The sequence below is a fragment of the Alnus glutinosa genome, chromosome 11 (genome assembly GCF_958979055.1).
Source record: "Alnus glutinosa chromosome 11, dhAlnGlut1.1, whole genome shotgun sequence".
Taxonomy (NCBI): domain Eukaryota; kingdom Viridiplantae; phylum Streptophyta; class Magnoliopsida; order Fagales; family Betulaceae; genus Alnus; species Alnus glutinosa.
This window is the reverse complement of record NC_084896.1, coordinates 798,355-812,899: the sequence shown is the minus strand read 5'-3', so window position 1 is coordinate 812,899 and position 14,545 is coordinate 798,355. Positions and strand designations below refer to the sequence as shown.

Sequence of the window (14,545 nt, the reverse complement as noted above, 5' to 3'; positions counted from 1 at the left end):
ACATGGTATTAGAGCAGAGAACCTGAGTTCGAACCACGTCTCCTTCATTTACCTCTCATTTCAATTAAATATTTTACGTGTTGGGCGTTATCTATTAAAAATGAGTTTGAATCCACACGTGAGGGAAAATGTTAAAGTATTGATTAAATAATTAAATTTATATCTTCATATAAGCTTGAACTTTAACATTAGATCGTATATATTGTTAATACAAGCTTTTGATCAGACGGACGGGTAGTGACGTGTTACGGGTCTAGTAGGAGGAATTTTAGGATTATATATAATTTAGTAACTTAGAGATAGAATGTTATCACATTAGAAGTAGTTTTTTATTTTATTTTTCCAGTTAGTCTTATACTATGACTTGTATCTAATTAATAAAGTGGAAGACACGTGAAGAAAGTACAATGGCAAAGGTTAAACTTTCTGCTGTAATAAGGTTTATAATTCATTAACTATAATAAAGTGGACCTGAAAAGTAAGGAAATGAAAAAAAGAAGAAAAAAAAAGAACGGAAAGAGAAAGAGATCGATCTCATTGCTTTATTTCTTTCTTTTTTCCTTTGAATGCGAATCTCTTTATTGAATTTGATGATCTTCTCTTTTTCGACAAGATCTTCTCTGTATTGAAAGCTTTCTTCCAATACATTTAAGTATATATATATATACCGCGTTAAATAATCAAATATTGTCTAAAAGATTTAAGCAGATAAAAAAAATAATAAATTTGATTATTTAAATTAATATTTTAACATACTTATAAATATAGACACAAAGAAGGAATTACTAAATTAAATATATATATATATATATATATATATATATAGTTGTATTCATACAACTAATAGTGCAATTTTCACCAACGTATATACTTCTAATATATATAAGCAATTTTTATTTTATTTATTTAATTTTTTTTGGATGAATAAATTTGAACATAATAAAGAATAGATATAAAAAAGGAATGGCTAAATTAAATATAGGGCAATTTTCACCAACTTCGATCTAAGCAAAGATTTTTTTAGAGCTCGCTGATTAATAAATATTGCTACGTTATATATATATATATGCTAGCTCCAAACTCAACGTTCCTTCGTTGCCATTGAACTTAATTGAGGGGAGTGTGTACGTGTTGAAGATAAAGTACAATTAAGGACAGCAGATCGAGTTCGACTCAAACTTCAATAGTACGTTGTTGTGAATACATTAAAGATCCAAAGAAATCAAAATATTTGAGGGGGGTGTACGTGTTGAAGATGAGTTTAAATTCTTAGGTCAAGACTTAGTTTTGAGTAGTGATTGAATAGGAGCTTTGACTTGTTTACAAATTCATAATTCCGCCCCATCAAATAAAGTCACTGTATATATATATAATATATTATAGTGATACATAATATCTGGAACCAAGCACGTGCATTGCAAGTGCCATTCCAACTAGTATATATATATATATATTAGCTTTCATCGATAGGTAGACATCGATCTTTTTTTTTTTTTTTTTTACATGTCCACACAAGAGGGGGAGGGGGGATTCGAACTAGTGACCTCCGCTTTATGAGGCGTGGTCTCTAACCGATTGAACTATCCTTTAGAGACAGTAGACATCGATCTTCTTCTATAACGTTGGGGAGGAGGCCAGCTATGGTGACCATATATAGGCATGGGCATGGAAGTAATTGGCCTCCTCCACGTACATACAGCTAGCACCAGTTTGGACATAAATGATCAGTTGATCAAAGAAGTTAAATATATCATATGCACATGGCTAAGGTAAACTATAATTATATTGGAAATTAAGTTGTGCATTTCAAAAAACATAAAGTACTTAAAATAAATCCTGTGAAACACATGAAAATGATGTTCCCTAATTTTGTAAAACAAATGTAGAGATGCAAGCTAAGGCATCTCGCACGTTGTGTACTTCGAAGTACTTTGTTTTGTTTGTCCGAGGAATACATATTAATATTATCAATTTATATGAGGAATTTACACGTTGTCTAGAATACGAGGGCACTTGATCACCACCAAAATGCAGAAGATAGTAACTCAAGAAAGTAAGAAACTCACTGATTTTAGCGGCATCAGCAAGCTCACGAGCCGAGACATCGGAGGAGATGAGGAGAACAACAGCAAAGATAAGGCCGAGGAGAAGAAAAGTCTTGGAGTAACCCAATTTTTGTTAACAATGAAGACGATTGGAGACGATGTAATAGGGAAACAAACTCTAAGATGATAAATTATGTGTCTAAGTGAAGGATGATTTACTGCATTGTGGCTCTCTCTCTACTTATATATAGACAATATTCCTTGTGTGTGCATGTGTGGGACTAGGGAGGGAGGTAGGGCTAGGGTTAGGGTTAGGGACACAATCTATTATTCGAATGAAACGTCGCTAATTAATTAGCGATGCTTGTGTTCTGCCGCTATATTGTGGTCGAGAAAATTAATTAGCGGCGCTTTTGATAAAAGCGACGCGAATTGGCATCGCTTAAGGTTGAAATTACGCTAACGTTTTCGCGACGCTTGAACAAGCGTCACTAATTGGCGTTGTTTGTAATTGGCGACGCTTGCACAAACAACGCAAATTAGTGACGCTTAAGAGGCACACAAACGACACCAATTTGTTAAATGTAAACCACAATGTACATTTTTTGTTGCTTGTTGTGACTGAATTTCAGAAACCAACAGTCAAATCGCAAGTTCACCTGAAGGGAAACAGAACAGAAGCAAACTCTGTTCGATTGCTGAGAAAATTCAAAGAAAACGAAAGAAAAATCAATAAACTAACACTACAATACATATCTCCATCAACCAAACAGACTATTAAGCAAAAATTTCAAAGAAAGGCACAACAAAAGTGTAACAGATTTATTATCTGTTTAGGAATTTAGGGTTTATCTTTCAGAATTGTAAAATGAAATTGGAATGGGATTGAATTGATGATGAATTGAGGAAAGTAACGGAAAAAAAGATAGATGATGAATCTGGAAATGGAATAAACACTGAATCAATGGAAAATTACAAATATGGCAACTTCAAGGGTGCCTACCTTTATGAGCATTTCAAGGAGTTCTCCTTCCATTTAGTCTAAAGACTGGGGCATGTTTGGCAACCTCCTTCCTCTCGAGTATGGAGGGAATTCTTTTTGAGTGGTAGTAAAAAATAATTGATGTGATATAAAGTGAAAATAATTTATATAGAAAAGTGGAAAAAATTTGTATTGTAGTGAATTTTTTTATTTAAATAATAATATAAAATTATTGATGTGATATAAAAAGTACAAAAATTAAGAATGTTTTGAAGTCGATGCTTTTTTGAAAAAAATGAATATAAGGAAAGGGGGAGATCGAGGAGGGAGTTGCTAAAGGGGCCTGGATTACAATTTTCATACCTAATACCTATTACAACTCTTGTTTATATAGACTACTAACCTACTCATAACCCATTAAGCTATTAAGGCCATAAACCCATTAGCCTAATGTTCCTATTACATTCAAAGCCCATTAAACTATTAAGGTCAAAAGGCCCATTTAACTAATATACCCATGACATTTTTCTTCTAATGCCTTCTTTTTTTTCTTTTTTCTTTTTTCTTTAACTCGTGCTATTTGGCTCTGTAATGATCTCGAAGCTAAATGTATGAGAATGTCATTTTGTTTTAGGGGTTGCTCAATTTTTATGTAGATAACATTATTGGAGTACTCTTATTATGATTTTTTGAACTTTTGTTCATTTTTTCTCCTGATTAGAGGGTTCTCTTGTATACTTTCTATGTACTAGGGATGCGTTCCTCCGCTTTTCTAATGAGATTGAATTACTTCTAAAAAAAAAAACTAATTTTTTTAGTACATGTTATGTTTATACAATCTGTTATATCCCCAAAATATTTTATGTTGTATAACATTCACATGTTGAACAGCAAGTCTGCTGAAGAGTATATACAAGCAAACAGAAAGCATATTACTAATTGCACCATTGAACTGTCAAAATGGTCACAAACTGTCAAATCGCCCTCCAATCTCAGCTCGCCTCATGCCATTGACATGCATAGGAATGGCCATCACCCATTGTTACAAGAGTAGTTGAACCGGATAAGTCAAGATGTATGGCAGGCAACACTTGCCCGTTCAATCAGAACAAATGTTCAAAAGGTTGCCCACCATGCACTAAATATTCATTTTAGGGATAATTTTGATAAAATTGGGCTTGAGAAATCATTACGGGGTCAATGGGGAGGCGAGTTGCGTATACCTCGAAACAAGCTTGAAGACGGCTATAAAGAATCACACTATTGTAAACAAATTATCATTAGAAGAGAGGTTCCTACAAAGTTGGCGTTCAACTTCCAATTTTAGACTAATCGACATTTATCAACAGATTTTACATATTTGCTCAGTATCTATACCCTCATGTCAAAACAAGAATTTAACAGATAATTTACACATTCTAGAGAATGATTACTCCTGTTGATATTGAATTAATCACAAGAAGAAGGACAACTCAGGTTTTGGGGCAAAGGAGTACAAACTTTCACCAAAAAATTCAGACGAAGATGCCAACAAATGTCCTGCATCCATGTCCTCCTTCCAAGCCTGAGAGACAACAGTGGACGCTTTTGCCACTCTACCACCAACCTCCTTTCCAGACATGTTTTCAGTTGGTAACGGCCGTGACATTGATGATAAACCAACATTGGAGCCCCCTACAGCAGTTGAATACCCACCTGCAGCCCCTTGCCTGTCAGTTTGAATGGAGTTCGTTGGTATTACACCCATTGTGCCGTCTGTTGCTATTTTTTTGTGTGGTGGTTGCTGCATCAAGTTGTCCGTGCTCGCCTTGCGTTTATCTAGATTGATAAGGAAGCAGAGTGGATAAAGAGGAACAAGTAGAGGTAGAGCATTATTGTAAAAATCAGGTAAACCTTAACTCCAAGGGGTAATAAAAGGTTTTTCCCCTTGGCTAGGGTTGAAAACTTTCAGTTAAAAGATGTTATTTGTATCTGAAAACAAGTCATGCAAATAATTAATGTGGTTACATCTCAAAGAAGATTTGAAAAAGACAGGCTTCCAATCAATCTATATGTCAGATTATTATTTAATTATATTCCAATTCTAAAGATTCAAGCAACACACAAGCGCACACAACAGAGACGCTTCTAAGAAGTTCCATTCATGAGAATATATGTAATTTATTGAATTAAATTTAAACACTTTTACAATTCCACATTTCCTTTCAAAACAACATAGGTAACCCCATTTTTTTTTTCCCTCTTAATCATCTCCAGGAAGGAACATAAAAATCCAATTACTAAAAAGCTTAAATTGGCCATAAAAATCCAATTAACTAAAAGCTTATACTGGCCATTAAAATTTCTTCCAAAAGACACCCTAAAACTTGACCTTATGACATTCAGGCTGTTTGGGTACCCATTTTGCATATGACCCCCCCTCAATGATATTTAAAACCAACCATTAAAATTCATTCTTTGGCCAGTAGAATTCTCTCTTCATTGAACTTGCCAGTTGCCACCAACCCTAAGAGCTGGTCTTGAATGACTCAGGCACCTTACGTGCTTGCTTCGAACCCCCATAAGTATGGGGTGGTCGGTGAGGTCTTGGGTTCAAGTCCCATGGAGTGCATGAGTAACTTATTAATAAAAAATTAAAAGAAAAATGTTTAGAACAATCCACCAGAATCCATTCAACTTTCCATTTAATTCAATCTTAGAAATTTCTTTGCAATATACCCTTAAAGCTAGCCTTCCTTCATTCAAATAGTTTTAAACTCATAATATGGAGATGTTCTCTGCAGAACACACAAATATGCATTATGTATCTATTGCATACTAAATCTTGATGAGACAAGTCATACTTAGCATGGTAGTTGCAACTTTTCCATTGATCTTCCAGATGGCACGAGTTGGTGGAAAGAACAAACTGCGGAACATCTTGAGCCGATCGTACATGCATTGGCCAGCCGCAAACTAGAAAGTTGATGGCTTTGTTAGTTCCATAGCACATCCAAGTCGAATAAAAAAAAAATATCCATCAGTTGAAATTAAAAAGTATCATATTGAAATATGAAGTCACCAGCAAGGCCCCATAAACACGCCAAGCTTCAAGCCTCTTCATTTCGTTCTTTTGCTTCTCAAGTAGCATTTCTGGTGCCAACAGTTGCAAATATGGCTCAAGATTTGGTAATATGAGCAGACGAACCTGCTCAGAGTTTAAGAGTATAACAAATTTCTCAAAACCACCATAACAGAGGATTTTACAAACCAAAGCACAATAATGACGGCAACAACTGCAATTTAATGCATAACATGCTTTACGTGGTTCAGTGTGAAAGAGGGAACACCAAATAAAGTAAAATACCACAAAAGTAAAAAAGTCAGTTATAAACTCTCTTCTTGAGTTATAGAATGATTTGAAAGAACTATACAATATTTCCAATTTCAAAAACTGCAACTTTATCCCACAAAACATTTAGCATCTCATTTTGCCATAAAAAAGCAAAGATATGAGGTTACCACATTGGGTCCAAGGGCTGCTAGTCCCTGAATAGCACCAAAATGTTGAGGCAATGCTTTGGTCGGGTCTAAGAATGCATGAAGCAGAGTCCTTGTGACACGTGGCTGAAGATTGTGATAAACATGCCCATATCTGAAAAAGCTTTACAAGGAATGTAAATATTATCTCGAATGAGAAGACAAATTAAAGAGGCTCCATATCTTCTACTACTCTATCTCTTCAAATATAACTTATGTGTCAAGCAAACTAAAAGGTCTTTTAAAATGAGCAGTCAATGCAATTTCAAAACATGAGCACATAATTCTAGGTCCCAAGGACAGAGGCTAGGTTAGCTTAAAGATGGCTTTTAATTCAAAGACAAAAAGGTGCCCTTGCTTATATTCTACAGTAGCAAAAGTACATGTATCACAATATAAGGGCATTATGGACATGATTTTATGTAGAAAGCACATTATATAGTGAAATTTCAACTAACATGCCGAGTAACTTCCAAACAACTGAATAAAGAAAATGGTAGAAGTTCATTCTGAATTTCTATAATTGTGTTGTAAGATGGATCGTTGACCCTGGAATGCTGAAATTTCTAGGTCAAGCAAATCTCCCAATGAGTTTTGTATTATTAATATAAACAGCAAGAAAATTATCACCTTTTGCATATTGAAGCAACTAGGTTTGCTGTGAAGTTCCTAAGCTCCCAATGATTGTCAGAAGATCTATTCCCTAATCTTTTTGCGACAAGGCATGTAATAACAGATGGCATCAATTGTTGTAGCTGAATAAAATTAACATAATATTAGATAGACAGCAAATAAACCCTTGAAATAATATATATCAGATTAGGTCTTCTCCAAAACCAGCAGTGTTAAATTGCAGCACCACTACCAAGCCCATGGCTTAGGACCTAACAAGGCCCAACAACGTGATAATTCGTTAGACATCAACCATTAAGAAATTCCTTTCCATCCCATTTTTTTCATCTAGTCATGTATTCAAGATCAAAGGTCTACTAAATCCTTTGTTATCACCATCCAACTAGAACATTATGGGGTTTCCTATCTCTTAAAACTTTCTAGTGGTAAGCCCACAGCTTTAGATCATATTTAAAATGAGACAAAAATGACTACTAAATCCTTATGATCGTTATGTTGAGGACTGATAGTTCAGTATCAAAGTTTGTGATGGTTATGCATGTACATGAATTAACAGTTGTGCCAATAAAGTGACTCTATACTTACATAAGGTTCGATATGAATGTGTGGATTTTGAAGAAGCCTTCGAACAACACGCATCAAAGCAAATAGGAGAGGGAAATTATTTAAATTACGTGTAACCTGTGAGGAATTTGGAAAAACATCAATTCAAAATTAGCAATAAAAAAGTGATCTCAACAGAAGTACGCTAAGAATAGACAATAAGAAAGATATAGCTGCAAGATCACCTCATCAGCGACGAAGTATGTGAAGTAAGGAACTAAGGGATGCAGTCCTGAATCTGTTGCCAAGCTCACTAATGCTTGTTTGAAGAGGACGGAACCAGACTTATTCACAGTCAACTCTTTGATTTTTTCATAATATAGCTGTAGAGGCAATAGCAAAAGAATCTTGGAATAAGAATGTTCCTTGAATGGAAATACAAAGAAGATATGCATGTAGTAAGAGATATGGAATCTACCTGAAGCTCCCTGGATAGAACATGCTTAACAGGTAATTTAAGGTCAATGGGAAGTCTATCTTCTGTGTTCTCAGATTTTTTGCCATCAGATGGCACTGCAAGTGCTACACCAAACAAACATAATGTCAATCTAAAGCACCAAGGATGGGGAAATCAATCAAAGATAATGTTCTTGGTAGCGAATGCTTTCCAATCAGAAGTTAAATGACATACAAGCAAAACGTGTGATTAGCAGGTTTAATATGACATAACATGAGATATTCCTTTCATTGCCTCTGTGTATGCCTACCTCAACATGATAATGACTAGGAGATTCTATGGTTAAACAACACCAATCTAGTAGAGAATATGTAACGACCCAGGGAAAACGTTGGCCATATTTGCGCTATTACTCCAAAAAGATTAGTCAATTTGGAACTCTCTAAAATCACTTATAAAGCTCAGTTTACCTAATAAGGAACTAATGTAAGACTTAGCACTCATGAGTGCCTTTTATAATTCACCCACTTTATGTGGGCTATTAATCTTCCTAATGTAGGACTGGAGTGTTATAGTCTCCTCTCTTAAATCTCTGATATCCTCGATAGAGCCACTTTATACAGTGCACCGGTACCACATGACGTTACTAGGTTGCTTTGATATCATTTGTAACGACCCAGAGAAAGCTCTTGTCACATCTACACGCTATTACTCCAAAATGACTAGTCAATTTAGAGCTCCCTCAAATCACTTATAAAACCTAATTTCACTTGGTAAGGAACCAATATGGGACTTAGTACCCATGAGCGCCTTTTATAATCGGCTCACTCTATATGGGCTATTCATCTTCCCAATGTGGGAGTGGATTGTTACAGAACAAATCCCTCATTTCATCAATTATATTGCACCTAAGTTTAGCTAGCCACCTTCAACTGGAGCATTTTCTGGAATTGCAGGCTGAACACCTTCAATTGCCAGCCAGTGAGCAGTAACTGATGTATCAAGTGGTGCTTTAGGCAAAGGTGCTTCAATCACCTGCATAAATCAGGAAAGTTATGAGATATTAAGTAATTTAAATACTGTAGTTATAATAGTAAAGTCAATGTTATTTGTAAAAACGTTCTTACGGTTTTAAGTTCCACATCCTTGTCATCAATATAGAATAAATCCTTGTGTCCAGCAGCCCTTTTGAACCTCAGGGAATCTCCAGATGTAAAGCCATATATTGGCTGAAGCAGAAAAGACATAAGTAAGAAAATGGAAACCTAAGTGGCAAATTACAGATAAACCTCTTTGAATTTAACTAGAGCATTTTTGGTGGTCAATTTTGTATAACACGTGGCAGCTAGAGAGAATGCGCACATGTTCAATAGATTTTTTTGATAAGAACGAATTTCATTAGAAAAGCAACCCCAGTACATGGGGTGTATAACAAGGGAGACTCGTAAACAGAAATTAACATCTAAATTTCAAAATATCCCACATGTTTACTGGATCACTCAAGTGTCAGCAAGATCACCTGTATGGCGCCACATAAGTAAGATCACCTCTACAAAATGGCCCAAAAAGCCCTAGCTCAAGTAACACAAATTAATGGAGATATATAAAATATAACAGAGCAACAAAAGATTAAATTATTTAGGAACAACATTTTTAATGTTCTAAGAGGGTAAAAAGAAACAAGGGGAGAACCAAAAACAGACACATCAAAAGAAATGCCAGCTGAATAATAATACTCTTAACTTACATCCACATTTCTTAACTTAAGAGCACTATCCACATCATCGGATGTCAGACTAGTCCGCCTCGAGTGGCGCATGCATTTAATTGCCTCCTGCATTTTCAGAAAACACAGACTTTTTCAGTTTCCTTCAAAGTCTCAAAATCCCTCCAATGTATTTCGTTACCCACATTATGTAAGCTACATTACCAATAAACTCTCCCCCCGTTACTAAGCATAGAAAGCATAACTACAACCTCAATTCTTGCTATCGGAACAGTAAGACCATCTTAACTACTCTACTTCCATCTTCAATGATAGAATGCACTTCAATTGCTCACCTTCAATTTTACCCTTTTTATGTACTAATCAACTTAACATGTCTACATATTTTTGTTTGTGTCTGTGTGTGTAAAATGCAATCGGGTGTTAGATATAAGTGTTAGCATTAAACAAACTAAAGTTTTAAGACCTGGGTTGAAGAACCAGCAAGTGAACTACTAGCTCTTGCATTTTTTGACTACTTCAATGTCCAACCAGTACCACCATGCTATACACTATAACACTCACAATTGTACCAAAATTGAGCACAAATTTAGGAGAACAAGCATCAAATACCATACCTGCATGATCTCGCGGACCCGGTACTCGACGTCAGGAGCAAGAGCGAGAGCAACATCTGGGGACAAATTTGTGATTCCAATGCTCTGTGCAACGACCTCAATTGCCTCCTTTGGCACAACGCTCATCTTTTCTTTCCTTCTAATTCTTTACTCTTATATATAGTTCGATTATATGCACTTCATTGATCTACTTGCACCAAAATCCACAGGCCATCAAGATCAATCATCAGTCAAAAAGAGCAATATGTCAATTAAGATGATTCCATATCTAGGACATCCGAATTTTTAAGCAACAAATTATCATATCCACAAATATGAAAGGAACTTAAAAAGCAAAGTTTATATCGTGTGAAAATTACCAATTTGTTCAGTTAGGCCTCAACAAGCCAAGCAGCCGTAAGCCTCTTCTTCCATGCAATTATTCTCCCTCTAGCTGCTGTGAGAACCAAAAGGATGAAAAACATAAATTTTTTGAATTTATGTGTCCAAACAAAGGCAATATAAACAAACAATAAATTAGAATTTAGAAGAATTCCATTACAAATCAAGGGAATAACACAGAACCACAGTTAAATGCCTTTTGTAATGAATCACAGTGGAAAAATTAGTAGGCTGTTTCTTTCTCCTAAAGCTTTGTAGATATATCAAAAAATTCAAGCGCCTCTCTATACCCCTTGAAATTATTAAATGCTAATTCTGGTTATTACTGAAATGGAAAGCCAATTACCGCCTTTCTTGCACCACTCTTATAGTTCTATTTGTTAAAACTCTCTTAATTAAGACCGAGTTCATGTAATGGTAACAAGAAGAACAGAGAGAATAGCAACAACAAGAAAATCATTAGACACACTCTTTCTCATAAAAACAAAAGGACAAACGATTATGACATTAGGCATACTCTGTTTGTAAAAATTGGCAACAATTTCTGAAACTGAAAGTTCATAATACCAGCCAGAATACAAGTATCTCAAGCAAAATGAAATACACCTCTCACTGAAACTTGTAAACTAAGACATCACTCAACTTACCTTTAATTTACATAAATTTGCTCTGTTATACATAAGTGTGTGTGTGTTCGTCTAGAATGGAACACGTCTAGCCCATCCATGGGACATCATAATTTGTCAGTACTCAAATAACCCAAACTGCATCATCGTTACCAAAATCCACTTTATAGCTGCACTTCATCAAACCCATCTATACCAAAACCCACGTTATAGCTGCATTTAACTAAACACCTTCTCTGCATTTTTCACCTCTCTAAACCTCCATCTCCAATGCCAAAAACCAACACAAAAACCAAGGTCATAGCAAAATTAACATAAGCATTACAACAAACACTTTGTACAATCTCTCTCTGAGTAACACAGCAACAAAAACCCGTTATAAATTAACAAAACCGCCAACCTCAGAACCCAAAATAACACAGACCCAGAAAGCAACGAGAGAGAGAGAGAGAGAGAGAGAGATCCGGCGAGAGAGACAGACCGTAGAGATATTCGGGAACGGCGGCCTGCTCGGGTTGGTCGGCGTGGTCGTGGGCGACAGTGGTCCGCGCCGTTTGTGGCCGGCGTATGGCGGCGGAAGATGGAGATGGCGAGAAGGATTTTTGGGTGAAAACCAGATCTGAGGTTGCCGGTCCGAGAGAGAGTCTCGCCGGGACGCTGTCGGTCGGTAGAGATGGAGATGGGTCGTGGGCGCCGTTCGTCTGGGGTCGACGGTCTGCTTGGTCGCGGGTCGAGATTGGTGGCCTGCGGTGGTCTGAGAGGGCCGGACGATGTCGGCCGTTGGGCGGCAGTCGGTCGGCGGGGGAGGGGACGGTGGAGAAGGGGTGATTTGGGAAATGGGGGGAAATGAATCTCAATGTCGACCCCGCGTTTTCAACCTTTTTTTTAAAAAAAATAAAAAATAACACGTGGAAAAAAGACGGAAGAGGGACGGTGGATGGGTTCATGTATAGAACAACTCGAAAAAGTATACAAACTTATCTTAGTAATGCTACACATCATCCTCTTGTCCACCTTTTATCCCTCCAAAATTGATGTGGCTCTTAAAATCACCATTAGATCAAAATTCAATAATGATCTATCATAAATTCAATAGTGATTTTACAAGCCACATCAAATTTGGGAGAGTAATGCTACACATCATCCCCTTGTCCTCCTTTTGTCACCCCAAAATTGATGTGGCTCTTAAAATTACCATTGGATTTATGATGATCCAATGGCGATTTTAAGAGCCACATCAATTTTGGGGTGACAAAAGGAGGACAAGGGATGATGTGTAGCATTACTCAATTTGGAATGACAAAATGAACCACATCAAATTTGGGAGGACAAAAGGAGGACAAGGGGATGATGTGTAGCATTACTCAAAAAAAATGTTTTTTATTAAAAAGTTGGCTCTGATGTCACAATAGAGAAAAACCTAAAGACCTAATTTTTAAAATTAAAAACCTAGGGATTAAATTATAATCACATGAAAACCTAAGTACTACATTTGATTTTTCTCATTTTTTTTTGCCAAGTAAACAATTTTCTTAGATACATGCAACTATTTTTCCTCATTGTGGAAAGAGTTTGGTGTTAAAATATTAATTAAATTATTAATTTTTTTTTATCAGTTTAATTAAATTTTTAAGATGAGCAATGATTTAACATTATATAAGGGCAAAAGTCATGAGTTCGAATTCTGACTATATGATTAACTTATATTTCAATTAACTATTTCATGTGTTAGACTTTATTTGACAATGAAACGTGTTAAAATATTAATTAAATCATTAAATATACTTTTATTTTTTATTTTTCATGGCATTAAACTTTTAAATTGAGTGATAAGAGAAAGAAAGAAATTCAATGTCTTAGCAGAATGATGATGTCTTTTTTTAGCAAACAAATTCATCAATTGAGGGGATTGTCTAATGTCGGTGAAGAATAACTTTCTGCCTTTGAGAGAGGGAGAGGGAGGCGGTCATCTTGCAGTGGTAAAAGTAAAACAACTTTCATCATTTCATCGGCTAAAAATTACCATTAAATTATAACAATAGAGATAATCTTGCGGGTCCCAATTAATTTTCAATCACTCAAAAACTACATCTTAAATTTATAGAGAGAGAGAGCCTTTCTGACAGTTTGTTCGTCGGGGGTAGGCTTTATGCCTCCCCTCTCGGCGTTGGTCTTCTCCCTAGTCCTCAGGCTAGGGTGGCTTTTGTTCACCTCACTGGTCTCCAGTGGTTGGTGCTGTGTTTCTCCTAGCCTTTAGGTTGTGGAGCTTTTGGTCCCTTCCGGTGTTTGATCCGGTTGAGTTTGTTTTCTTTAGTTGTTTTGTCTTTGTTTTTCTGTTTTTTGTGCAAGCATAAGGATTTTCAGGCTTTGGCTTGTGGGGAATGGTGGATGTTGGTAGGTCTCCGGTGGAGATGTTCTTTGACGCTAGATCTACAAGCCTCGGCTGGGTGTTCGTCAACAGGAGCCTTTCTTCAGTGGTCACCGGCCTCCTTCGGTCATGGTTGTCACTTGACGGGGCTGTGTGGCTTGTTCTTGCGTGGTGCGTGGCCAGCACGCGCTGGGGAGCTTCCTCCCTAGGCTCGCGCGTGAGGGTCACAGCTTGTATATCCGGTCTCGGTTAGTGTCGTTCTGGGGCTCATGGAGGTCGTCTGATGCTGGATTGGTTCCCGAAGTAGGCGCATGCTCCACTAGAGCTGGGCTTTGGTGGCTGTTTTTCCGGAGCTTGAGTTTTCTGTGTTCTTCTGTTTGTTTTGTTCATTCTTGCTCTTTGTATCATAGTCTACCTTGTAGTAGCTGCTTCAAGCCAGGATCTTTCATGATTTAGTGGTTAGAGGTTCTTCATTTCTATTCACTAAATTGGCCTACGGGCATTGATTTAGCCTTCGAGCAATGAGTTCACCTTCTATATTTCAGTATTTGTATTGACCTTGTGTAATCCCCTCTGGGGTTTCTTTCTTTGCAATGAAGGTTCTCGTTGTTGTTCAAAAAAAAAAAAACAGTAGAGATAATCTTGCAA

At 36.5% G+C, this 14,545-nt stretch overlaps 1 protein-coding gene across 3 annotated transcripts; it reads right to left on the bottom strand.

Moving 5' to 3' along the window:
• Positions 1-4,288: 4,288 nt before the first annotated feature.
• Positions 4,289-12,386, bottom strand: LOC133882363 (transcription initiation factor TFIID subunit 6-like). Of its 3 annotated transcripts, none has more exons than XM_062321511.1 (14): positions 12,011-12,386; positions 10,882-10,958; positions 10,523-10,709; positions 9,927-10,013; positions 9,307-9,408; positions 9,106-9,214; positions 8,201-8,304; positions 7,968-8,105; positions 7,765-7,860; positions 7,177-7,301; positions 6,529-6,670; positions 6,089-6,214; positions 5,871-5,982; positions 4,289-4,845 (listed from the first exon to the last, which is right to left on the bottom strand). In XM_062321511.1, the coding sequence occupies exons 3-14, from the start codon at positions 10,646-10,648 to the stop codon at positions 4,481-4,483; spliced, it is 1,632 nt and encodes a 543-aa protein (XP_062177495.1). In that variant the 5' UTR covers positions 10,649-10,709; positions 10,882-10,958; positions 12,011-12,386; the 3' UTR covers positions 4,289-4,480. The 3 variants fall into 3 exon arrangements, with proteins under 3 accessions (XP_062177495.1, XP_062177497.1, XP_062177496.1); XM_062321513.1 differs by having other exon boundaries at positions 6,529-6,661; positions 12,011-12,384; XM_062321512.1 differs by lacking the exon at positions 12,011-12,386 and adding an exon at positions 11,551-11,936.
• Positions 12,387-14,545: the final 2,159 nt, after the last annotated feature.

Coding starts and splice junctions, on each gene's coding strand:
- LOC133882363 (XM_062321511.1), bottom strand. CDS start 10,648: ATGAGCGTTGTGCCAAAGGAGGCAATTGAGGTCGTTGCACAGAGCATT. Junction 6,671..7,176: donor GTTGCTTCAATATGCAAAAG/GTGATAATTTTC, acceptor TTCCTTGTAAAG/CTTTTTCAGATATGGGCATG. Junction 4,846..5,870: donor AGTTGCAACTACCATGCTAA/GTATGACTTGTC, acceptor TTATCAATCTAG/ATAAACGCAAGGCGAGCACG.